This window comes from Cygnus olor, chromosome 1 (genome assembly GCF_009769625.2).
Source record: "Cygnus olor isolate bCygOlo1 chromosome 1, bCygOlo1.pri.v2, whole genome shotgun sequence".
Classification (NCBI taxonomy): Eukaryota; Metazoa; Chordata; class Aves; order Anseriformes; family Anatidae; genus Cygnus; species Cygnus olor.
In genome coordinates, this window is record NC_049169.1 from 24,542,159 (window position 1) to 24,569,451 (window position 27,293).

Genomic DNA, 27,293 nt, shown 5'->3' on the forward strand with positions numbered 1-27,293 from the left:
TATCCCATTACTGCTAAAATCCACACATTTTATTATTGTTTATAAACATGCTGCATTTTTAATGTGATATAAATTGTTTGTAACTATAAGTTAGGACTGATTCAAAGTTCAGTTTTAAGTAAATAGATATCTTTTCATTGATTTCAGCTGGCTTTAGTTCTGTTAGAAAAAAATGTTTGAAATTTGAATAAAGGCAATTAGTTGCAGTTGTAAAATTTAGTACTTACACAACAATAATTAAAATGTTATTTACACTGAAATTTATCAAAATGTGATTTATCTGTGGGTGATAGTATGCTCCTAATAAGGTTGCTAAGTAGGTATTTAATATTCATACAAGCATTTATTTTAAGACTATAAATCATTGCAATTTAATAGTGCTTGAAAAGGAAATGAACTTTCAATATAAGCAACATTTTGCCTAGGATACAAAATATTTTATTAGCTAACTTCCTTATATTGAGTCATTCTCATGAAGTCAATGGAGTTACAGCAAGGCTGAATTTGCCCACAGAATATTAATGAGAGGATGGTCAGTTGTTTAGGTGGTATCCAAATTCTTCTATCTTGGTGGAAAGGAAGAAAAAAAAAATTGAAGTCTTTGAAAAACTGGAAATTATGTTATTATGCTGAATAGATCAATAGTAAACACCTAAAACTGTTACTACAGCACACAACAAATCAGTACTTTCTCTTATTTAGTAAATATAAGAGAAGAAAATGCTAAGCAGCGGTAAATGGGAACTACCAGGTTATGAATATGTAGGAAACTCCTGAGTTTCTCTGTGCTGCTGATTACACCTACTGATGACACTAAGTGTGAAAAAATGCTATCACAAGGAATTCCAGGATAACATATGGGGAAAAAAAAAAAAAAGGAAAACAAAACAAAACAAACAAACAAAAAACGAAAAAAACACAACAGCTCACCTTGAGAACTGAAGTAGTAAAATCAGGGGGGAAATTCAGCAACGTGGCTTCTAAAATAATACATTTAGAGACTACTAGTAGGAGTTCTTGTTACTTAGGAGGATGTCATAACCGGAAACTACGAGAGAGGAGGAGAATCGGACTATGTCAGTCAGTCACAGAGGATTGTAAACAGTGTGATGGAAAGGCAAGCGTGTTCTGAATCTTTAAATAGGCAAGTCCTAGTAAAGACAGAAAAGTATTAACGTCTCTGCATGAAGTCATGGGAAGAGCTCCTTTGGGATAAGCACATGACATGCTGGTCACCCACATTGAAGACAAAGGAAGATTCAAAGGAACCAAAAGTGAGCAAATAAAGCTGATGAAATGATCAAAAGGGGACAAGAAGAGACTAAAACCTCTTAGTTTAATTTAAAAACAGTCAGGAGAGTGATATCAGTGCAGGCAAATGCTGGCAATGGAAAAGATCAGCTTCTGGAGAAACAAGTGAGCAGACTAACTATCAGAAGAATGAGGTGACATCGACAGTGCATTAGTACAGTTGGCCTGGAAATCCAGGTAAATTTTAAATGTCAAGCATGAATTTCTGTGATAGTCTTTTAGTGCAACTAAGAAGTAAAAGAAAACAACTGCTTTTTTAAAACAGTGGTTGGTTAACTTTGTGCAGGATATAAAAGGCGTGATTGCCTGTAATAGCAGGGTGTTGAAGCTGGGGAGTCATTTCTGGTTCTAATAAGGAAAAACCTAAACAATGTAATGAAAGGAACTTAATCACAGTGGAAAATCCTACTGACTTCATTTGTAGGGCTAAAGTTGAGCAACTGGAGCTAAAGACCAAAGTATGTTGTAGTTGAGAGCTCTTCTCTGATGGCTGAATCTGATGCAGTGTTTCCAGTTTACCGAACCATTTATTGAAACAGAACATGACCAATTTACCTTGAAACAAATGGCTGGAACAGAACTTACTGCTAAATTATTCTTTGGAACACAGGTTTTTATTCACGTTTATTTTGAAATCTGTCTATGAAGTGAATGATACATTTTAGAGAAAACAGCATGACTCAGTTGCATCAATTTCAAAACGAGTTTTAAAATCAATTGGTATTTTCAAAAGGACATTGCTATTTCAGCTACAAATGTATCTCCAGACTGTTAGTTATAAACCTGAGGTTTAAAAAATAATGTTTTCCAAAGGCTGGATACAAGATGTACTTTTTATTGTCTTTCACAACAGGAAACCATACCAAAGAAAAGCTTTTTTTTGCTAATGACATTGTTTCAGATTGACTAATACGTTATGAGGAAACAGATAATGTTTTCAGACCTTCTTAAAGAAGGTAGTTAATGAATACAGCATAACATAAATCTCACTGTTATTCATCAGCTTTCATATTTATGTAGACAAGCTCACCAGCAGGTTTATATAGGCAGCATGTAACACATATATAGATACAGCACTACAGTCACAAATGGAAGGCAAGGCAGATATTCTTAATTGATTGATGGTTTTCAGATGGTACAAAATTGGGGCCAATCTTATACAAAACATGCACCAAAAAGCACCTTTGGTTATGTTCCGTTTAACCATGATATTAGCAGGTAAGTTGTTTTATCACAGTATGTTCCTATAAAATGTACAGTGGTTTTGCTGGCTGCTGTGAACTCTTGCAGCCATTCCAGCAGAAGGCACCATGGTAACCACACTGGAGAGTGTCCCTGACATTTAGGAAAAGGCAGCTGAGAGAGACTGCAAGATAGTTAAGGAAACATGCAGCTGGCTCTTTCTCCATTAGTTACTCAGGAGGAGAAAGAGCTTCTCCTGGAAACACATGAGGCAGTGGCAAATTGACAGATTTTTCATGCAGCTGCTAATGAATGTCAGGGAGAAGCAGGCAACAAAACACCACACTATCTTTTGGTGGGTGGGAGAAAGAAAAACTTTACAATGAAAAAGGGAAACTGAAATAGTGGCTACACCATTAGAGAAGAAATAAGCCAATTTGACAAAAAGTGTCAAATGGAGAGGGTAGGAAGATGGCTCTAGAAAAAGGGATGGAGTGAGAAGACAGGAAGTCATGCAGAAAAGCTCTTTTTAGCACGTGCTCCATAGCTAAAGCAAAGAATTTCAAGGGGAACCTCAGATGTGTGATCAAGCCACTGCAACAGATTATCATCTGTTCCTTTTATTTGCAGGAGAACAAATGTTGTTCTTATTTTGATTGGATACACATAGTATGGTCACACTAGGACTGGCATGTATACAGATCTCTCTTTGGTGGTTCAGATGTGTTGGTAGAGATTAGTTACGGTACATACTGTATCTGTTTGAAGCAAACACTCACAGCTGAAGAAAATGAATGGTTGTGCTATTTAAATTATACATTTCCTCCCCAGTAAAATATGTTACATATTGTGTGGCACCTGTTTGTGCTGGTCTTCTTTCATCTGTCCTTCATACTCTGAAATCAGGTAAAAACAGATTAAGGAGGTGAAGAGCTGGTGCTCCTATTTAGCAGTGACATTACTTAGAACTCCTTGGCTCTGTTCACAGAGTAAAGCTAGCTTTCATGAACAGGCATTTGACCAAAAAAAAGATAAACATCTTTTTCCTTGTATTTTTTCACTGAATAGCATTCCAGCCATAACTATTTGCTTCTCTGAACATTGACAGAAAACATACAGCTAAAAAACCTGAGATACTGTACTGTGTATAAGCAAAGTGGTGAGAACATGCAAAAACAGGCAAAAAATCTACTGTATTCAGAAATGGTTCTACTCTATTCAGAAATAATTTATGAACCCCATGTTCCTAAATACTCCAGCAACAATATTTTTTCAGTTTTTCCCTTCTAGTTAATCAAGCAGGGTAATGCAAGGTAGGCATTTTGTTGCATGCTTCTTTTTCCATTAACTTAGTAAAAATAATTGTTGTCAGTTTGTGACCATGCACCCAAGTCCTGAATTTACTCCTTACATAGATAGGAAATATTGGAAGTTTAAGATAAATTTCCAAGTCTGTATATGCATTTTTTTTTTCCCAGCATTCGGTACCTTGCTTTTCCATTTTTAATATCTTCATTTTCTTAACTGCCTTTTAAACATTTCTCTGGTTAACACAGTTTTCATCAGATAAAGCTCACCGACAGAGAAGGCACTGACAGAGAAACACCACATTCAGAGGGAAAACAGCTTAGCTCTGACATGCAGCATCTATAATAATGGATGGAAGAAGACAGTCAATTGTTTCTGTGGCTCCTAAAATAGGATCACTGCCAGGCAATATCAGATCAAGCCACAGTTTAATTTCTCATAAAGAAAGCTCTCACAGGAGAGCAGAAAGAGGCCCCCGCAGGAAGGATGTGGAGTTTGTTGTGAGCACAACTGCTAAAGCATAGCAGGAAATGGCTAAATCTATGTGCAGCTAGACACCTGGACCTGGCTTTTTACAAAAAGGACTTTATGCACCTTTCACAGCTGAGAGACATGATCAGAACTGAACTTCTGCAATTCTGGCAACCAAACAATGGAGGGGACAGCTCAGCTGATAAATCTAGTGGAGGCACAGCCTCTGTCCTGTGGACTCTGCTGCTAAGAAACAGTTTTGGACCTTGACAGCTTTCAGCAGGACTTTCTTCACAAGATGAAATGCCTTTGAATGTGCCAGAGTAGTTTCATGCACACCACAAGAGCAGAATAAAGGCAGGGGGAAGAAAAGCTGTGAAATTCAAAGACAAATATGGGGCCGCAAAGCTTTAATTCGGAATCATACACTTACTTTGGGATGTAAGCAGCTTTTAGGCATGCCCGCTATTTCTCCAGGGTGGTGTGGAAAGCTTGTTACTGTGATAGAGAAACAGGGCACAGACTTTGAAGAAACTTCCTAGAATGAATCTTCCTGTTGTAAGTAAATTATATAATTATCCTGTATAATTCAGTTTCTTAGAAGTGTGCTGATGTGCCAATACAAGTCATGATACTGCATATAAATCAAGTGTATACAAATAAACACCACGTCATCCCTCAGAGACTCTTGACAGAAAGTATTCTATGTACAAAGAATGATTTCTGCCTCTTGCTAATTTATTCACCTAGCCATGAATTACTACCACTTTCAGCAAGCCTGCAGACTTAACTAGCTATTGCTGGCACCAGCAGAACTTCATGGCTTTTGCAACAGTTAGAAGGTGGGAAGAAATGCGGCAACCATGTTAATACTTTACAAGTGAGCCCAGCCACAAAGCTACCAACTGGGCTGGCTCCGAACATGCAGTTGAAGAGAAGCAGAGGTGCATTTTTGTCTCTGAAGGTGACATTATTTACACATGACAGGGGCACCTCTAGAACTGAAAGCACCATTTTTTTTCTACAAGTTAAATTTGGAAAGGGCAGGATTTTTCAGTAGGTTGGGTTTTTTGTTTGTTTTGTTTGTGTCTTGTTGTTGTTGTTGTTTTTCAGAAAATGTTGATTCATCCAAAACAAAACTGCTCATGGGATTCCCCAGTTTCATATTTTGAAAAGTTTTGGAAAAAATATTTTTCTGGGAAAAAAAAATAATGTTATAGAATTTAAAAATGAAATTCCAAAATAGACTGTTTTAGCATGAAAGATGGATTACAGTAACTTGCATCAACTTAGCATTCAAAATTTAAAAATGGAAATAGGATGTCCTGCTCCTCCCATGATCTGCTTAACTCTGTCAGGCACATTTGAAGATACCATGCACACATCCCTTACTGAGCTTGCAGTGGTTGTGGCTCTAGGGGCACCTGAGCCCACATGAGAGCTTTCTCCTGTCAAAGAGGGAGGCCACACTCCTCCTTCTGAGGATCCTTCCTCCTACCCTTCATCTATCTTCTTTCTCTGCTCCTAGCCATGCAGATTTAGCTAGCCACATATTTTTTAGGACAGCTTTAACCACTATTGGCCCATGGAAAAGTTATTTAGGTCATGAATGGCTTCAAATTTGTGAGTACATTGCAGAGTTAATTATTGCCCTTACTTCAGTAGGTTAGCAAACTGTGCATACTGAATTGAATGGGGTTTGAGTACAACAGGAGAAAAAAAATGAACAAAGGTTGTTATAAATAGATCAGAACACCCCTTTGAATAAAAATGTTCATAAGTGGGACCTAAGCAAAAGGGCTGTAGCAGGTAAGTAAAGCAAGGCCTTCTGTAAACATAGTCAATGGGAGAATTACTTGCAGGGCTCTAAACTTCACATATCTGTAAATCATCTTGATGACGATCTCAAAATAGTCATCTCTGCAGTCTGGAAGCAAGTAGTCCTCAAGCACATATCCTTCTCACTTTAGCACAGATTGAATGCACTTGTAAATGAGAAATCATTCAGTAGTATATGAGGATACTTTTATGATCCTTTTGAAGGGCAAAGAGGCTTAACCACAAGCTCTAGTCTACTGTCAGATATCTCAATTTTTTATTTATTTATTTATTTATTTTTGGTTTTCATCTAAGTTTGATGTAGTCCCAAAGACAGCATTCCTAAAAAAGCTTTCAATTTAAAATCACTTTTACTTAATGGATAGTCTCTATATCTCTGTGAACCCTGTCCAGACCTTGTTAAAACAGCAGTGCCACACTATGCAAATACCTTATGCATTGATCTCTACACTTCAGAAAAAGACTCTCCTGCATTTGAGTAATCTAGTTGGTGCTCAGAATGAAGTGATGTGCAGTTTCTGAAAATGACCCAGATGGTTCCTTTGTTTACAGCATTTAAAGAAAGAAATGGGGGCAGGAACAGGCCTTATCAGAGTTCCCTATGAGGAAATTGGCAAACAAATGACTTATACCTTCATTGACAGAAAAATGACATTTTTTTTATTTTTTATTTTTTACCAATGAGATGCCAAATATGGATACCAACATTCTGTTCTTTATACCTGTCCTACAAACATCCAACTTCGAATGGTCAATGAATATGGAGTTAATTTCCCCTCTCCCAAAACCCTTTGCAAGTTTTACTCAGTTTATCTTACAAATATTGACTGAATTGAAGCTAAATAAATTGCACTTTTCTTCTAGGAGCCTTCTACTCCTTAAATATCATCTCTCATTGCACAAGAGAATGGAGACAGCTGATGTTTGAACCATATTACTTCATATGAATTCAAATGTCTGACCACAAATATCCTGAGTAGATTTCTTATTGTGTTGAATAACTTCCTTTGTGTTCTTGATTCAGTAAATTCAGATATCTTAAACGGGGACTTCTCTATGGTCATAGATGCCAGAATGTCACTCCCTGATTTAGGACACCTTGTCTCTTTAATGTGAACAGATGCACAAGACTGTAATTTTTGTTGCTGAATCATCAGCCTTCCCAAAACCACAATACAATAGGCTTGTTAATTAATGAGTCTGTGAATTTAGTGACAAAACACTGGAACCATGAGTGGCTGTACAGTCCGGAGGATGTAAATACATGCAATGAGCTATTATGCAAGAAAAGGTATGACAGCCTCTGAAGCATAAGGTCTACTAAAAAATAAGATCCTCTGCAGAGCTATTGTTATATGAGTTAATAAAACAGTGCACATTATCTTGATTAATTACAATGCATCCTTCATACAGGGAACACACAGGGCTCAAGAGTATAGACTTTTCTTTATTAGTCACAACTGATGCAGCACATCACTCATGATTATACTCTGTGAATATAAAACACAAAGCAAATTATTTCATAGGCAATGAAAAGACAAATCTCACAAACTTATGTTGATACTGCCATGACAGCTAGATAGCAAGAAAAAAAAGTGAAGTTAATTTGATATGCATCATCTCCCAAGAGTACAGTTTTATCCAGCTAGTGATGACAGGATGTTTCATCAGTTTTTGCCAGGGCTGTCCTGGAGACTTTTCACTTTGGTCTGGTAGAGCTGTCTATTAAATCAGTTGGTTCAGCAGGCAGCTCCTGGATCCCAACTCTAGCCAGCTCCTGCTGGTGCCTCCACACACAGCCTGACTCTTAGGATTTGGCTCATGAAATGGCTCCTCTACCTTATGCCTCACTGAACTGTAATGGATGGGATCCAGACCCTGCACCTCCACCCTCCCACTGCCTTTGCCCTGATCCAGGAACTATTTCATATTCTTCTGGTAATAGCCCCTTCCAGCTGGCTGTGCTTGAACCTAACTTGCTCTTATATCAGCATGCTAACTTCTAACTCATTTCCGCATTCCTTTTAACACACCAGCATTGTTTTGAGGCATAGCAGGCATCATATGCAGGGTTAACGGCTTCTTCACATAGAAGGAATAGCAAGACCAAGGAGGCAGGAGCATGCATGATGCCCACACACATACAAATACGCTTCAGCACAGCGGCTCCTCTATTGCAACTGCAAGGCAAAATGCCTTGCAGCTATATGCCTGGCCTTGTCCATCCTCCCAACAGATGGCTGTTGAACAGGGAGACAGGTTGATGATGAGGGGAGATCCTGAAATTTTCCAGTTTCCCTGTATCAAATTGTTGAGTAATAGAAGCAGAAGACATCTTACAGAATAAGTACAATCAGCTACCAATGTCAAAATTGTTTTCTTGAGCCACAGTTGAGAAAATGCAGATCCTTGCTTACTTTTTAGGCGGAGTGAAAAGCAAAATACACCTGTAAATGTTTATGGACATAAGCAACAACTTATTTTCCCATAAACTTTACAAGCAGTGAATGTGTAATAGAATTGTCACAGTAGTAGCAGATGATATAACAAAATTTGAAATTAAAACACTATGTCTTATTTGGGCTATAAAGAGAATTACATTTTCTCAGTACCACTGAAAATAAGACTATTTTCATTTCATAGCCTTTCTATAGGCATCTACATATGAAGCCACAAGCACAAAGTTCCAGAACCTGGGGTGGCAAAAATAGCCTTTCAAATGACAACTAAGGTTTTGTCCTTGTAGAAACAGTAACGGGGAACAATAAACTATGGAGGTATCTGCAGAGGGTCTTGAATCAGATATAAAATGATAACAATTTTAACAAGATTAGTTTAATGTTCAACATGGGAGTAAAAACAACAAACATTATATTTAGGTGTTGTTACAGTGGATACTGGTGCAAGTGTCAAAAGAGAATCAACTTCCTAACAAATTTTACTACTGAGATATACCAGTTATTCAAAACTATTTGAAAAGATGGTAATTAATTATCCTGATGAACACTGCATTGTGTGTGAGTCAGCAGTGTGCCTTTGCAGTGAGGAAGGCCAAGATACCAGGCAACTTTAACAAGACTGGCCAGCAAGACAACGGAAATGTTTATTTTCCTCTATGTTGCACTAGTGAGGTGACATCTAGAATAGTGAGTCCAGTTTTGACTTCATTCCCAAGCCAGTATGAGACAGATATTGACAAACTAAGGGCCACTGATATTGTCAGGTGGTTGGAGGACATCTCGTACAAGGAGAGGTTGAGGCAACTGAGTTTGTAGAGGCTGGAGATCATAGAATAGAATCATAGAATATGCTGTTAGAAGGGACCCACAAGAATCACTGAGTCCAACTCCTGGCTCCAACAGAAGATCACCCAGAAATCAAAACATACGTCTGAGAGCATTGTCCGAACATTTCTTGAACTCCAGCACGCTTGGTGCTGTAACCACTGCCTTGGGGAGCCTGTTCCAGATCCCAAGTACCTCTGGGTGCAGAACCTTTCCCTAACACCCAGCCTGACCCTCCCCTGTCCCAGCTCCATGCCGTTCCCTTGGGTCCTGTTGCTTCCCCAGAGAGCAGAGCTCAGCGCCTGCCCCTCCACCCTCCTCGTGAGGGAGCTGCAGGCCACAATGAGGCCTCCCTCAGCGTGCTCTGCTCTGGGCTGAACAAACCAAGGGAGCTCAAACGCTCTTCATATGTCTTCCCTTCTAGACCCTTTGCCATCTTTGTAGACCTCCTTTGGACACTAATGGCTTTATGTCCTTCTTATATTGTGGTGTCCCAAACTGTATAGAGTACTTGAGGTGAGGATGCCCCAGCACAGAGTAGAGAGAGGAATGAGGGAACATGGCTGAAGTCTACTGCTATGTGAAGGTGATCTACAAGCAGTGCACAGGTGAAAGGTAAGAGGCAATAGTCACAAGTTTCTATAAGAGAAATTGCAGTTGGCTAAATGAAAAAAAAATCTTCAGAATGAAGGTGGAACACGTTGCTGAGGCTGCATTATCTCCCTCCTTGGATATTTTCAAAACTCAGTTGGACCAGGTCTGAACAACCTGCTTGAACTTTGAAGTTAGTTCTGCTTTGAGCAGGGGGTTGGACCAGCTAATCTCCAAGGAGCCTTTCAACCCAAAATTATTCTGATTCTGTAGTCCAGAATCCACTCCCCCTCCCACCCACCCACATCCCCCCAAGAAAAAGTAAATATAACCCACATTCTTCTTGAAAACAAACAAACAAACAAACCACAAAATTGTTCTTCAAGTACCCGGAGTCTCAGCATTTTAGACTGAAATCACTCTTTGCCCAAGATCAGATTTGCCTGTATCTATGAAGCAATTGTGGATCATTGTATCACAAAATGAATGGCAGCACAAACTGAACTTAATACCCTTGCTGAGACAAAGAACACTGAACTGGCTGTGCTATTCATTTACATAACAAATTCAATTTTTAAAAGTCTTCATGTTTTGTAATTCCTGGAAGGCTGTTCAGAATTTCTTGCTTTTAATAGATTTCAGCTCTGGTTTTCCCCTAAACCACATAACTTGTTTGTTGCAGAACAAACAAGAACCCAAATTCCAGGAGTAATAACCTCAACAGAAAGAAATTTCACTGAAAAAAAATCAACAAACCCACATTATTTTTGGTATTGTTTGATAATTTGACATGAACATTCACATCTGGAGTTTCACAGACTACTGTCAACCAGACGTTAAAAAATAAGAAAACATTATATCACTACTTTTGTCAAAGACAATGCAGATAAACAAAGCAATAAAAAGTTAATACTTCATTTGTATGTTAGAAAAATAATGGAAGCTCATATTGCCTGCTTAATGGCTTGAAATAATGAGATTACCTAACCTTAGTGATGCAGCTAAATAATGTCTGAATGATCTTTGGTCATCAATTAGTATGTAAATGATTTGAGGAAATATATTTTCTCAGTACACCTGTTTTTTCTACAAGCAAAAATGGTTTGATTTGCTTTTTGTATATGATATCATCCACAAATTTTCATTATGTCATCAAAAATAATTTCTATCACTGTTTTAATAAAAAAAAGAAAGGTTGCTCAACTAGAACTTACTAATAAATTAGTTTTAAACCACTTACTCTGAAGAAATGGATGCAACTCTGAAGTGTAGACTGTCCACACCTTGCACTGTCCACACCTTTAACACTCCATTTGTTTATGCAAATATGTGTAAAGTCAGCACATACAAACACAAAAACATCATGCTTGAAAGTGCAGGTTTTCCCTATAAAGTTGCACTCTTAGAATTACTACAAAATGTTTCCAGTAACATTTACACCTTCAGTAGCCATTTACCCAAGAATCAAAATCTGATGATGAGTCACATAACTTACAGTAGGTGAAACTGCTGTATTAAGAAACTTCACCTTCAGAAATTACATGATTTCAGCAGGTAATTCTAGTTCTAGTTCTAGTTTTGTTTTACTTTTTCCTCATAGCAAAAGGAGTTTATTGACCCACTGTGGCTAATGTATTTGAAATTTCTTATTTGATATAGAGAATGAAGTCTGCTTAAACTCAGATAAATTTACCAGGCCAGTTAGATGTTTCTTACTCATAGCTGATCAACCTCCATAGCTGTAGGATCCCAAGGCCTACTCTTAAAACTTCATTGCCACAAAGAGGCTATTTTTTCAGGTTTTTCAGTAAGTGCATTATAAAATAGAGGAATATAACTTGTGTCTGAGGAAAGCATGAACTGCCAAAGTATAGGCCATCTATTCAGAAATGTGCATGTTGGTTTATGTCTCAAAGCCATAAATCTGAGTTAGGTGTAGTAGTTATACATGCAAGTACCTGACGCTTGCACTTGTGCTCTAAACATTCTGAGCAGAGCCTCAAGAATAAAATGAGATTAAAATAAGCAAATAATTTATTATAAATGAATGAGATCAAAATAAGTATGTCTCAGCCTTCAGACTTCTGTGCCTCCAATGCACAGTGATGTTAAAATTTGTAATTTTTCTTCACATTCAGGAAGACTGCGTGTTTTTTAAGTGCAAGTTGAATTTGCATATTCCCTTCACACCATGAACCAATTCCATGGCATTTCAGAAAAATACCATTTATCACAAGGTTCACAATACCTAGACACCAAGTACCTGATTTACATGCAGCCCTGCCAAAAAGCTTTGAAAACCCTTCTCCTTCCACGACTGGAGCTGGCTGTGTTATGTGTGCAGGGGACCCATAGGGCAGCAGGAACATGACTCTTGCACTCAGCCACCCCACTGCCAACAGTAGAGTCACTAGGGCAAGGCACATGAAGTGAGATGACTACATGAAGGCATCTCACACATTGAGTGTGAACTAAAAGATCTGAATCCTCCAGCTTGTAAAAGTCCATGCTGTTTTGCCATCCAGCAATACAAAATACACAGCATACGTAACCTGTGTCCATTGCAGCAGCTGCACAGCGGGTTTGTGCTCTATGTGGACTGGGGAAGAGCTCTATCGTTCTCTGATGTTCTATGCAAGACCTATTCACTATTCTTTAAAGTAAATTCATAAATTGCCCTCTGGTCACCTGTAATCCTGGAGGCTTATCCCTGCATTTCTCTAACTGCAATATTAAAAAACGGATGGATTTTGAACATGAAATATTGTATCGATTGATCTTATGCTTGGATTTTGCAGTACAATGTGTGTAAGGGGGAGTTTTCATTATAAATCTCATTTTGAAGGGTTTATGACTAGCCTGTTTCAATTCTCTCTAGCCTCAAAACTTGTTAGATGTATTTTACCCTGGAAGATAAAAACTGTCTTGAAAATGAGAAAGACAGTGAAAAGAAAGAAAAAGAATGATATAACTTCCTTTAACTACAGGAACATATTTTGAACCAAATATATGAAAGATTGAAATTTGATAGTCTTTATTTCTTTTCACATTTTTTTCTCTCTTTTCTGTTTGAAACAGTAATTTAAATAATTAAAAATGTAGGATCCTAAACACATTTACAGGAAGCCACTTTTAGTTCTGTGTAAAATATATGTATTATTTAGGACAAATTTACCTTTCCAATATTATTGAACGTGGCTTGACTTATACAGAATAATCTAAGGAGTCAAACTGAATTTCCCATAATCCTTCTGTGATTTTAGGCAAAGTTTATGCAGAATTTAAGGGCATATCTTAAGGGTTTCCTACTTACACAAATGAGAGAGCTTATTGCCCAAATGACTGACTTTTTAGGATAAGCAGGATGGTACCTGGAAAAGATACTCAGGCAGTCAGAAGCAAAGTGCAGAAGTTTGTATGCAGTGTACGCATATGTTTCCACCCACAAAATGTGATGTTTCTTGTTTCAGCCATTCTGTATGCTTTTCAGACTTACGAGAATAGTAACATTCAGACAAAAGAGCACCTAACAATGAAGGCTCAGCCTTCACACGGAAAATAAGGAGCTGATTGGTGACAGCCAACATGGCTTCACTGAGGGCAGGTTATGCCTGAAAAATCTGGTGGCCTTCTACAATGGGGTTACAGCATTGGTGGATAGGGGAAGAGCAAATGACATAACCTACCTGGACTTGGGCAAAGCATTTGACACTATCCCACATGAAATCCTTGTCTCTAAATTGGAGAGACATGGATTTGATGGATGGACCACTTGGTGCATAAGGAATTGGTTGTATGGTTGCACTCAGAGAGTTGAGGTCAACGGCTCAATGTCCAGGTGGAGATCAGTAATGATCAGTGGTGTTCCTCAGGGGTCAGTATTGGGGATGGCACTATTTAACATCTTTACCAGTGACATGGACAGTGAAATTGAGTGCACCCTCATCAAGTTTGCCAATGACACCAAGCCATGTGGTGCAGCCGATATGCTGGAGGGGAAGAGATGCCATACAGAGGGACCTTAAGAGACTTAGAGGTGGGCCTGTGAGAACCTCACTAAGTTCAACAAGGCCAAGTGCAAGGTCCTGCATTGCCCCTGGGTTGGGGCAATCCCAAGTACAAATACAGACTGGGCAGAGCATGGATTGAGAGCAGCCCTGATGAGAAGACTTGGAGGGTGTTGATTGACGAGAAGCTCAACATGAGCTGGCAATGTGCGCTTGCAGCCCAAAAAGCGAACCGTGTCCTGGGTTGCATCAAAATAAGTGTGTCCAGTACACAGGTTGAGGGAGGTGATTGTCCTCCTCTGCTCTGCTCTCATGAGACCCCACCTGGAGTACTTCATTCAGCTCTGGAGCCCCCAGCAAAAGAAGGACATGGAAGTATTAGAATGAGTCCAGAGCAGGGACAGAAAAATGATTGAGGGGCTGGAGCACCTCTGCTACAAAGACAGGCTGAGGAAGTTGGTGTTGTTCAGGCTGGAGAAGAGAAGACTCTGGGGAAACCTTCTAGCAGCCTTCCAGTACCTAGAGGGGGGCTACAGAAAAGCTGGAGAGGGACTCTTTGCCAGGGAGTATAGTGATAGGACAAGGGGGAATGGCTTTAAATTAAAAGAGCGTAGATTTAGATTAGATATAAGTAGGAAATTATTTACTCAGAGGGTGGTGAGGCGCTGGAACAGGTTGCCCAGAGAAGCTGTGGATGCCCCATCCCTGGATGTGTTCAAGGCCAGGTTGGATGGGGCTTTGGGCAACCTGGTCTAGTGGAAGTATCCCTGCCCATTGCAGGGGGTTGGAACTAGATGGTATATAAAGTCCCTTCCAGTGCAAATCATCCTATGGTTCTATGATTCATCAAATAAAGCAAGTCTCAAGGTTAAGGTTCTAAGGATGAGGGCTTGCTTGTTCCAAAAGTAACAGATACAGGAAACAAAATAATCTATCCCATTGTAAATTTACTGTAATTTTTCAGAATCCATTTCCCATTTTTTTAGTTTAATAATTGTTTAGGCATACAGTGAATGGTATACAGACATCATGTGCTCTTCAAGTTAAGAGAATGAACATGAGAATATGAAAGCAAAACAAGTTCTTCAGAAAGACAGTTTTGCTTACCTGTATATGACCAATCGATCTCTTCAATCAATTTCCGCTGTTGTCTATAGTATCCGTACACCAAATCTGCAAAGTAACAATGAATTTACAACATGAAAACTGGAAGCTTAACAGGAACAAGACATGTAGATGACCCCCTCACTCCCAACGCTATTGTAATTACTGATGTATGGTGTACCTGGTCTTAATTTTGGACTTTGAATGGTACTTGTTAACTGTAATATAAATACCGTTTGTATTGTAGCATATAAAGGTCACAAACAAAGCAAAGACAAATGCTTTTCAGTTTATCTGAATCTCATTTGTTATTCAATTTTTAACTTTTAGCGTAAAACTTGACATACATATGCTGGTATGATTAATGGTTTCTTCCTCCCAAACTTCATTCCATCCAGGTGTTTGTTTGTTTGTTTGTTTGTTTCTTTCTTTCTTTCTTTTTTGTTCACATTGTATCTAATTTGTTTATATTCCATCCAGTTTTTAGGTTCCAGCTATTTTATTTTTTTTAATATATAATTTCAACTGAATTTTCCCCTTTAAAATTAATACAGCTATCACCAGACCTCCCTCTGAAGAAACTGTCTTCTGTGATGTCCTTTATAAAGAACTAGTCTAGTTTACTTGGAAGTCAATGAAACCTAAATTTTTACTTCAGTGTGATTAGGACTTTACAGGTTTTCTCTAACTTTGTATTACTGATGCCATTTAAAGATAGTGAATAAATATTCTAAGATGTCATTTCAGTGTGGACTAGCATCAGCAATATTATAGCTGATGTATGTGAAGTTACTTGTATCTCCATAAACTTTATTGAGAAAGGCTAAATATTAGATACTTTTTAATAACATTATTTTTCTCTAGAGAGACTAACTATATAAACACTCATTGATTTTTTTTGACTACAGGATAACCTTCACTGTTATGCTTTTTATGTCTGTATAACTCTAGCAATGCTACTGGTGCATGCAAAAGGAAGACTATACCCTCAATACTTATTAATATATGCAAATTGGAGATACAGTTTTTTGAGACTATCATTTCTAAAGTAATAATCTTTACTAGCTTCATTAAATACTGTTCTAGAGAAGCACAATATAACCTACTTAAGAAATAATTGCATATGAACACATTGAGCACACATGTGGATTGCCTCCTTGAGAAAATGCCATAGAATTAGGCTCACATTCTGCAGTAAATACAATTTCATGAAACATTTGCATAGCATCCATTTCTTTTTCTTTAATGGGAACAAGTCTGCAGTGCTGATTATGGGATGTTAAATCATAATTGCTGTTTGCAAGGTTAGCAATGTTCTGTGCTTTATAATGATTGTCTACCTATCTAAATTCCACATATTTTAATAACATCAGGCCACCTGCCTCCCCCATGAAACTGTGATTCCCCTTAAATGTTTTTTCTCGTCCCTTTCTCCCTCCCCCTCAAAAAACACCGTTGCAACACTTAGCAACATTCACTCATGACTAAGATTTCTACAAAAAGATCAAACCTTATATCTGAGTCCTGGAACTGAAAGCAGTGGCAAAACGCTTTACTTGCACTCATTGTCTTTGGACTATATTTTCAAGTCAATATACATTGTGCCTGCTTCTTTAATTAATTATGTAATAGAAAGCTGTTTAAGTTCTGATTCACAGGTGTTAGTTGCTGTCTCCAGTTTCCTCCTTTATCCATTGTCCTCCTAATTGTTACTTCAAACAATCAGTTGAGCATTCATATGCTAAGTAAGCAGGGTTTGGGCGTGAGAGCGTCCCACCACTTTTTAAATTCCAGATGGAGGTCTGATGGACAAGGAGTGATAGCTTCAATGAACAAGAAAAAAAGGGGCAAGGTTCACTTTTTTTTTGGTGCATTACACACTTATAGACCCAGTAAATCTTATGGAAATTCTTTATAAATGCCAGGAGACCTTAGGAGTTCATACACCTTTTCTCCTCTGCTATTCACCTATTGTGCTCCCACAGTCCCTTCACAGCACACTCACAGGCAGTGATTGTCAGTGGTTTTGGTATTGCCTCTTTCTGTTACAAACATGACAAAATGAAGGAAGAAAAGCAAATTTCATTTGGGGAAGGAAGCAATTGAGGAACCGTGGGTAGCAGGGGTGTCAGATAAAAGTGTGTGCTTCTGTGTGAGTGTATGGGGACAAGTGCATGCAGCAATTTTTACCTTGAGCTTTGCTAGCTTCCCTGGCAAAGTACAACCGTGAATCATATAAAGCCTTGCTGTGTAAACACTCAGTGACCAGCCAACAGTAGAGACCAGATGGAAGGAAAGTGTTTTCTTTTAGAGTTAACGAATTAACATCCATTTTGCTTTTGGGATATGACAGCAATACAAGAGTGTATTTAAGTGTATTTAAATACAACAGTGTATTTAAGTTCCTTACATGTAATTTAAATGAATGTGGTATTAATGAGAAAGTCTTCACAAAAGCGTTGTGGTGTTATATGTAAATCTTTGATACTGACACTTGAGCTTTTAAAATGATCAGCTTGAGAGTCAGCGTGGCTCTTGTGACACTGACTGACTCTCTTCAGCTAGTGCCTGAAATAGTTTGAATTCTACTGATGGTTTATGAAGCAAAAAGTCCTTAATGTTCTCTTCTTCTTTCAGGATTCTGTTGAATATGTTTCCAAAAACTGTTGATTAATTCATAGAGCAAGACAGCTCAGTTGTGAGGTCACGTTTCAACCAGTTGTATGGTTATCTTTCTATGTACGTCAGGGAGACATGCAAGATATCATTATATCATTAATTGCTTTTTGTTCCCTTCTCTACCCTCCTTCAGAAACTGCATGAGTCTGTGAGACTTGCTTGCTTTATATTCTATCTAACTAGTCCACACCCAAGTTCCAGAGGCCCATAAAGTTAGGAATTGTGGTGGCCAATGCTTCACTGTTTGCGTGGAGCAGCTGGACTGACTGATTTGTTGTTGACCTTGTCTCATGTTCAGTCATGGGGAAAAAAACAGAGAAGAGGGGCTTCTGGTTAAAGCATAGTACTGGGAGTAGTATGATCTTGTAGATATTTTTTTTTCCAATTTAGAATGTATAAATAGCCAGGTTTTCTTCCTCCTGACATGAGTTTGATATTTCTTTTGCACCTATTGGCCTTGGTTGAGTTGCTTTTGATTTACTGCTCTGAATGAAGCATTCTGATACTCAGTGTGTATTTATTCATATGTAAAGGTAAAAATTGAATAGTTTTAAAGATTAAAAGAAATATATGTGAGTGATATCTTGATTTAGCACTCTGTGCTGGGATAAAGAAGTGGAAACAGGACCTCAAATCTCTGATTTTTGGCAGGGAAAATCCTCTGACAGATGCTGACACAAGTCACAAATGGCCTCCAGAGACCCTTCTCCTAAGCCTTAGCAAAAAGGGTATTGAGAGGACAGTTCTTGAGGCACAAAGTATGTTTGGGGATGTTACACTCGATGTGCTGCTTTGCTATGCAGGAGAAAGGTCAGGCGTAATCTGGGACTGTAATTTATACCAGTCTGCTGTAATTTTACCAGGTCTTTATGCCTGTCCTTTTTGCCAAGGCGGTGTCAAGAGATACCAGCTGCTAGACTCAAGAGGACAAAAGGACAACCTCCTGTGTTTTAGCCTTTGCTAAGCCTAAGCTACAGCCTGAACTTCTGAGCTGCACCTCCAGTGAAACCTACATTTACAAGACTATGCCACCAGATGCCATTTTTATGGAAGCTGGGACACATTTAGATAAAAGATTTTCTGCACAGGGCACTGATGTTCTTTGTGCACCGTAGAGGTAGGTACTCTTAACTTGTCATTCAAGTTGCAAAAACATCATGTGGTCCTAGGAAGTTACACGTCACTCAGTATTTTCCTCCTGTCCCAAAATCTAATTGAGAAGCAAAGAGGAGAGACTCTAAATTCATATGCATTCATCTAGTTCAAGTGGACAATGGCAATGCGTTACAGACGTGCATTGACTTTAAAATCAATAGGAATTTCAATTTACATGCACAGGATTCGATCTGTGGTTTATATGTCAAAGAAGAGCATAGGAACTTTCTGGATTCTAGCAAGCATTTAAGCAATCACTGAAAATGATACAAAGTACATTTGAAATTAAATACACAGTGAAGAAGTTCTCATTTTAAACAAAGTTGTGTCTCATGAGATCTTTCCTATGTACACTTGTATTATTGACACTGCATAAGCTGGATGCTATGAATACTAGGAGCTTGTACTGGTTTAGAAAAGATTAGAATAATCTGTAAGTGACAAACACCTCTTAAACACAATGTCATCGCTTTTGGTTCACCATATCTCTGAGCCAGATGCAGATGAAATTGGGAGCATTATACTGGGAAATTATCATTACATATTTACCTTATTTTAATGTATTTGCCTAGGCATTTGCTATTGGTTATTGTCAAGGACAGACAAATGGCTTGACCTAGCAAAACAGTCTGAAAATTTTTATTCAAACACATACGGTGCTTGTCAATACACTCAGCAAACTGTTTAGCAGGACAAAGGACTGGTCACCCAGGTTCAGATTTTCTACCAGACTGATTTAAATCCACTGAAGGTTATCAAGATGCACCAACTGATGTCTAAATGTGAATGTCTTGGATAATACTCATTCAAATACAGTAGTGTAGCTCTGACCTTATGCCCTACTCGATCTTTCTACTCTTCAACAGCACTTTTATAGAATGTAAAATATTTTGAAAGTCATATTTTTTAGACCAAAACATTGGAGAAGAGTTAGGTTTAAACACAGACAACAAATTGAAATTGTATGATAAGAATACAAAGCTACAAGGTAGCTCAAGGAATAGCTTAGAGACGTGTGTGCCTAGTGGCTAAGAAGTGGGGAACTGGACAAAATTTCTGCAAATAAGTTAGAGAGGAGGACAAAATGCACGGCTAGAATAACAATAACTTTTTTAAAAAAAAGCTACATGTGATTATCAAAATAGATGTTTCTTTTCACATATAAAAATAATATAATTAAATAGATCAAAAAGACTTTTATTATGCAGATTCTACTTCAAAAAATAAACAGAATCTTAAACACAACAAAAACTAACAAAATCACCCCTGCTAATAAATAATTTATTCTCTCCTTATTTTACCTTCTTCTATTAACAGAAGGTTTCAGGATCCACTTCTATACCTTTCATCCATCTTATGATGGTGTAGCTTCATTTTCTCAACTGCATGATTTATACTGACAGAGGAATGAAAAGATTAAAAGCACAGTCTGCTAACAGTCACAACGTTCTAATGATAGGAGGTATCTATAAATCCCTTTGAGACAATAAGATACATTTGTCTGAATAAGGTCTCTTTTATGGATTTGTTCAATTTGGTAATGTCATCTGTAAAATCCTTAAAAATACTAAAGTGATTTTATACCCAACCATACCATTTCATGTATATTTTCTCCTTGAAAGTCAAAGTGTTTAAATCTTTTTTCAAGATGGGTCTGAGAATTCTGACAGCCTTAGAGAAACTTAAATTTTTTTTTTAATCCACAGTTCCTTCTGTGTAGGCTTATTTTAGGCATCAATATATTTTAGGGTGTCTATAAAGAGAATAATTTCCCTTAATTATGCTGGAGTGTAGGCTGCTCATTCTGATATGGGCTGAAAAACCAAGACCTTCCCTGCATTAAATATAAAGCCAAAACAGCCTCTTAAAATTTGACAGTTGTTGTGTGTGTTTACTAAGAGCACTTATTTACTAATATGAATTACACTTAAATCTAGAAGGAAAAGGAAAGAAGAAGAAGAAGAAGATTGATTGCTTTTATTTAAAAGCAGTTATCATTAGGCACCAGAGTATTAGTAGGCACTCTGCTTACTTAACCTGTCAAAACTTTACAGTGAACAGTGCCATGAATTAAAAGGATAGTGGTTACGGTATGAGCTAATGTTTATAAATCACATTTAATCATGGTTTTCCAATGTACCTGTATATGAAGAAGCAACAAGGACTCCAGTTTGATCAATTTAGGTTCTATTCCATTGCAATTTTACATGCCTGGTGTTTACAGAATACCCTGATTTTCTAGACAACAAGTGGAAAGTGGGAGGGAGCTCAGGATACCACAGAACATGATCCAATCTGCTTAAATTTGCCACTTCCCAATTTAACAGTGACTACAGGCAAAGTAATAGGATATGTTAGATGCATCTTTCCATTTGTGATCTTGTACACCTAAACATCATCTGAAGATGGAGGAAAATGATCTGATAGACTTCAGCTTCCGACACAACCATTAGCAGTTAGTTGAAGCATTGATCATACTAACTTTTAAAGCTTCACTAGGAATCTATGTAGCATTCAAGTGCCTGCTCATTGAAACAAGGTTGACAAGAGAGTTTAGGTGGGAGACTGGTATAGACAGAATATCCAGAATAGACATTTCTGAACAGGCACAGTGAAATTAAGTGCCTGTGAAGCTCTTGGGCTAAATACAAAGATACCTCAACAATTTAAGAACCTACAGAGTAGGTAACCCAGGAAGGCTGGATGACTGGCCTGCATCTGAAGATGATGAATGGGTTCCAGGCCTCTAAAGCCAAAACCAGAAGGGTCTTAGGAGGACTGTAATCTCCCCCAAGATATAACACTAATGTCCCATGTATTAAGTGAGGCAAAATGGATTTTACAATAGAAATGGAAATTTTTATTCAAATGCAGGTATCAAGCAGGGACTTTTGGGACACACTCTTATATAACTCTGCTACTACACAGACTCCTTTCCTCAAACCCAGACTGTCTTTTAATGCTATATGTGTGAATTAATGGGTTCGCATAAATAAAAAAACTAGGAGTACATCCAGACCAGACACGAACAAACAAAAATTCAGTCAAGTCAGTGAAATTACAGGCATTTGGTTTCAAAATGAATTCATTTCTCTGTTAGCATTACCAAAGACGTAGGAAAAGATAAAGTTGAGCAGAACTGGACTTTGTTTAAACATAAACACTAATGATAACATAATTTTATTTGCATTATACTTGTCAATGTTATGGCTATTCCACAGAGAAAGTGAGGAAAACTTTTCTGATTTTGATTTCTAGCAAAATTGAGTGTGAAGAAGTATGATAAATATAATTAGGAATGAAAGAATGAAGAATATGTGCTTTGCCTTTTACATTTAACACCTAAGTGTCATAATATTTACAAACCTCCTTCCAACAAACAAAAACTTGTTGCAATAGACATTTCAGAACTATAATGAAAAATAAATTTAATTCCTATACAAAAATCTCAGCATTCTTGTTCAAATGGCTTTTGGAAAAGTTTTTAAAAATCGTTGCTACCTTTCTCCAATGCCTCTCCACCTGTTAACATCTATAGATCAGTAAAACTCTACAGTTTTGGTAATATACCTCTAAACCTCTTGTGAGTAGACGTTATGCAAGTCATCTCAAAGAAACATTTACTGAAATGAATGCATTTTAGCACAGTAGAGGTTATAAAGTCAGCTGTTAGAAACTTTATCTTTTGTAAACTTTCAGAAGTTAAAATGATCTTGTAGACTCTAATGAACACCCTCAGATGGAACCATATGATGGGTGGCAGAATGAGAGAAATATATAAAGGAGGAAGTCTTTAATTATTAAGTACTTTCCTCTCCTGCATATTGGATTCTGGACTTGTGAATTCTGCTCAACCATTATCCCTCTAGTCATTTTCCAATAAGTTTCCTGAAAGGCGGCTCTTTAGATAGCAATATCTTCTTTTGCCTCAGGGAGGTATTTACTTTAAACATCTTGGTTAAATTCTTTTTTCAATAACCTTTGTTATTGCCCTGGATGTTTTTGTATAAGTATTCGTATACGTCTAGATACTATGCCATAAACCTCTTCCAAAACCATGCCAAAACCATTCTACTCCCATGAAGAAACTCTTCAATCAGAATTTTATGACCAAAAAATTCTGAAGCTGAACATGGACACCTGATACCAAATGCATATCTATAAAAACATGTATCTCTATTTGAAAAAGAATATATGAATATAATGAAAACAATATGATGGAAATATTGTAAATAAATATAGGAACTGACATATATCTAAGGATTTGTCAAAATGGAGTATGTATCTCTCTGTATGAACATAGATATTTTGATTTCTTATAATTGTATCAAATTAGAAATCTCATGTTTACTCTTTTTCCCTTCGGCATTTCTTCGTATTGTAACTGATTACATACATATATTATTTGGAAAAGGAGAGGAAGCACCTCATAACTGCTACAGACAACAGAAAAATGTGAACAACACTGACACACTAAAAGAACAAAACAAAGGCAAAACAGTCACTTAGTGTGTGTTCTTATTTTCTGAGAAAAAAAGGAGGTTCTCTTTACTAGAATATGGAAGAATTATTAATGCAGAGGTATACGGGGGATCTACAGAATAACTGTAATTACATTTGAATTCATTTATGATATTATATCTCAAAATACAGTGAGGTGATGAACCCAAATTTATGCTTCCTCCTTCCCTACAGTTCATTTATTGCAGGACTAGAGACCCTGCTGTTGCTTTCATTTTCTCCCACATCACGCAGGCTCTCTTAACCAGCAGCACAGAGTACTCATCATACCTGTTTCTGTAGATAGATTATATCTGCCCTTTGGATGTCTTGGGGAGAACTTGCAATGTAGATTTGCATCTGTCCAGGCAGTGGAAGGAAGCAAACTTGTGTTTCCTGATGGCCATGGAGTTTTCAAGACAGCAGGATAAACGTGAAACGTAATAGGAGCTTAGCACTAGAAATGGGTGTTTTAACACTAGAAATATGTGTTCTGGCAAGATTTAATTTTGAAAGAGTGCCTGAAAGATGATTAATTCTTTAAGTAAGAGTTTTAGATATGAAATAGGCTCCAAGCTGCTCCACAGTATCCAGTCAGAGAAATTCCCAGCAAATTCTAAAACTTAATTTTAAGCATTTGGGAAACTTTCAGGTTAAGAACTGGCTGGAGTTCCACAAGCACTTATCCAAGCCTTACAGCTACCAAGAACACACAACCTGAAGTTTAATTAATTAGGCCTCTTTTTGGTGGGATAACTCATCAATCTGCTGCAGCAATTTTGAAGCTGATTTCAAAAACTTATGAATCATTACAAGCAGATCAAACTACATCTTTCTGTTTTCCCATTAATTCTAAGGAATCCAGTTTTAGTCTTAGGTTTTAGAGGATTTATGGAAGAATGGCAACTCCAGAGGGAACTCGTGGTCTGGGCTTTCCTCCATGTTTTGCCAACTCCTACACAATGCAAGTAAAACATCGCACCAGAGCTGTATTTTCATACAATTCAGGCACTTAGTGCTCCCACCAGGCTCTTGCTAGTCAGCATGTCTTACTCTTGTTTTGAAAAGTAAATGGTCAGTATCTGGTCCTCTGCTTCATCAATCATAAAAAAGTGTGGTGTACTATTCTATGGAACAATATTTTTACTTTCACAAACTGCTGAAAACAAAAAGATGTATTGATTGCTCCTGGAGGTCTATTGTAGATAACTACAACAACATTCTTAACACTTTTTTTTTTTCCCCATCAGATGTTTTGATAAAACATGAGATATCGAATAAAATAAGATCATGCCATTTTAAAAACTATTTTCTTCTAATTTCCTTTCTGGATCTCATTTTTTAATTATGTTTTGTGCCTTGCTATCTACATTGCATCCTTTCTGAGTCTTATTATCTACATTGCATCTGCCATTTGATATAATTTTGAGGTCAAATTCTGTCTCATATTTCATATGTGTTCAAAGAGAGTGTTGTGATCAAAATAGGAAGCCCATTCTAGTCCTGTCCTACATTACCCACAAAACTGGAACTTCACAGATGATTTCAGAATTCAGATGCTTATAATATTTTGCAGTGGAGACTCAGAAGAGTGTCAGACATTTTGCATGATCTATGCAGTCGTGTCTTGGTCATTTGTATTTAATCAAAAAGCTCCTCACCTTGGAGAGGAGAGGTAAATCTGCCTGGGAAGCTATACGGCCCGTATGAATCCAGACAGAACATTACACCACTGCATACACACCTCTTCCCCCCACCCCCCTAACATCTAACTTAGGTATATGTAACAGTAAAGGGAAACAGAATATAGCTTTGTGATTTCAGGGGAAGAAAAAACAAAACCCACCAAAGAAAAGACCTGTTTTGTTAGATCATATTCTTTCTGTTCTAATCTCTGCTGAATTCCGTCAGCAGACATAAGCCTAGTTGAACAAGGTTTGACCCAAATGTGGAAATAATAGCCCCATAAGATGATAGATACATGGCTTAATCAATCATTGTAAACATGAAATTTCACCTTACTGCAATAACTATTTCCCCATATAATCCAACTTTTCACTAAGGCAGTAAAAAGCCTTTTCCCAGGTCTCAGGTGGTCGTGGCACTCCATGAAAAGCCTTAATTTGTGCACTGAACCACAAAATGGAGGTTCTGACCTCTTGTTACTTGCAATCCTACACTGAGTGTATAACATGGTTTGAACTGAAAATCTCATTGCAGCAATCCTCCTTCCAGGTTCAGATTAGTTCAATACAACTGAAAGTTCATATATTGTGGCAGTCAGCTGTCAACACCCAATAACCAACTGCAAATTGACTGTGACTTTCTAGCAGCAAGAAATTAAATCTTTGAAACAAAAATCAGGAAGCCTGTGAATGTCATTATGAATCATAGGCAATTTTTAACTACGTACTAACACTGTAACACAAATTTAATACAACATATCTAACTAATAAATTCGTTTTCAGTTAATTGCAATGATTCATTTACCAAGATTAAATTATTTTTATTGCCAATTAACAGAGCAATTAACTGCTCTATCAATTAACTGCATCCCAAATTAGAGGAAAACATTATCTAAAAATGTATAGTGAGTTAATGGTTTGAGCACACTTAAATCTTGTAAGTAGGTTTCAATGCACCTAAAGTCACTAGTCGACTTACAGTTAGCTGACAAGGTCATTCCCACATTGGAAATTCACCTGCCTAAGCTCTTTGCTGGTTTGGATTGTATCTCCCAACAGAACTAAGGAGCTGGGGCTCTTAAGTGATGAAGAATTAGTTCTCCGTAGGGGATTTAACACTGAACTCCCATTGTAGGCTCTCAAAGATCCTCAAAGCCCTTGATAAATGGACACCTGCTCTTGGTCTAGGTGTAGAGCACTAAAACCCTGGGTAAAGGCATTAATTAACAAGCTGTGAAGTGTGTCTGCCTGTCTCTCCCTCTCTTATGAATATTCACATAAAGGTTTTATGGTATGGAGAAAACTTCAATGGACTGGATTGAGAGTGTCTTCTGTTAATATTCTTTGGGCAAGTAATTAGGATGCCTTGTACAGGGCCATTTAGACATTTCTGCCATTGTGCAAGGGAGAAAGCTTGACTTTGTGATCATCTTACACATCTGGCCAAGTAATGCAAGGTTATGAATAGGGCGTGGTCTGGATGTTTACCTACAGACTTAGTAGAAGTGCTCTCTCTGGCTGTTTTCTTGTAAATATTTTCACTTATATGCGCAAAACCTATCAGACAAAATGAACAGGGTGCTAAAACTCACTTCCCTGGGTGATCAAGGACAGTTTAAACTTTTAGACTCTGGACAACACCTTGGGAAAAATACAACTGTGTAGAGGAGAGGGGAGGGGAGGAGAGGGGCATACAGCTAACTATATCAAAGCAACTCTGTGCCATAATAATATAAATATATTAACATGGCTACAACACTGACTTTAGCAAAGAAAATCCATCTGAATTCATAAACAACAGCATGACTAAATAAACAGCACAGTGTAACAGAATAGTAACAAAAAAGTAGGATTTAAGTTACCATATGTAAAACGGCCAAATGGTGAAACAAGACAAAGCTTAGAGAAACAACACAGGTGTGAATCCAACAAATAGTTCTTGAACACAAATGAGCATAACCTTTCTTGAGAAACCCTTAAAACATGCACAAAAGATAGCTCATGTAGTGACAGCAGATGAGCCATTAACTGCAATATTATTTAAATTGATGTTCAAGTGACAGCAAGGGTGTCAAATCAATATATTGACACCAACCTTTAGGAAATACAGAACACTTTTTTTTTTTTTTTTTTAAGATCATCTAAATAAAAATATTTCTAATTTTGAAAGAGATGCA

General features: G+C 37.5%; 1 protein-coding gene across 6 annotated transcripts in view; it reads right to left on the reverse strand.

Annotated features, from left to right (window-relative positions):
• Window positions 1-27,293, reverse strand: part of PTPRZ1 (protein tyrosine phosphatase receptor type Z1) — a 139,890-nt gene that overhangs the window by 86,584 nt on the left and 26,013 nt on the right. For all 6 annotated transcript variants that reach the window (XM_040549866.1, XM_040549877.1, XM_040549853.1 and 3 more), the window contains exon 2: window positions 15,101-15,166. In XM_040549866.1, the coding sequence (XP_040405800.1) occupies window positions 15,101-15,166 (66 nt within the window). The remainder of the gene's footprint in view (window positions 1-15,100; window positions 15,167-27,293) is intronic.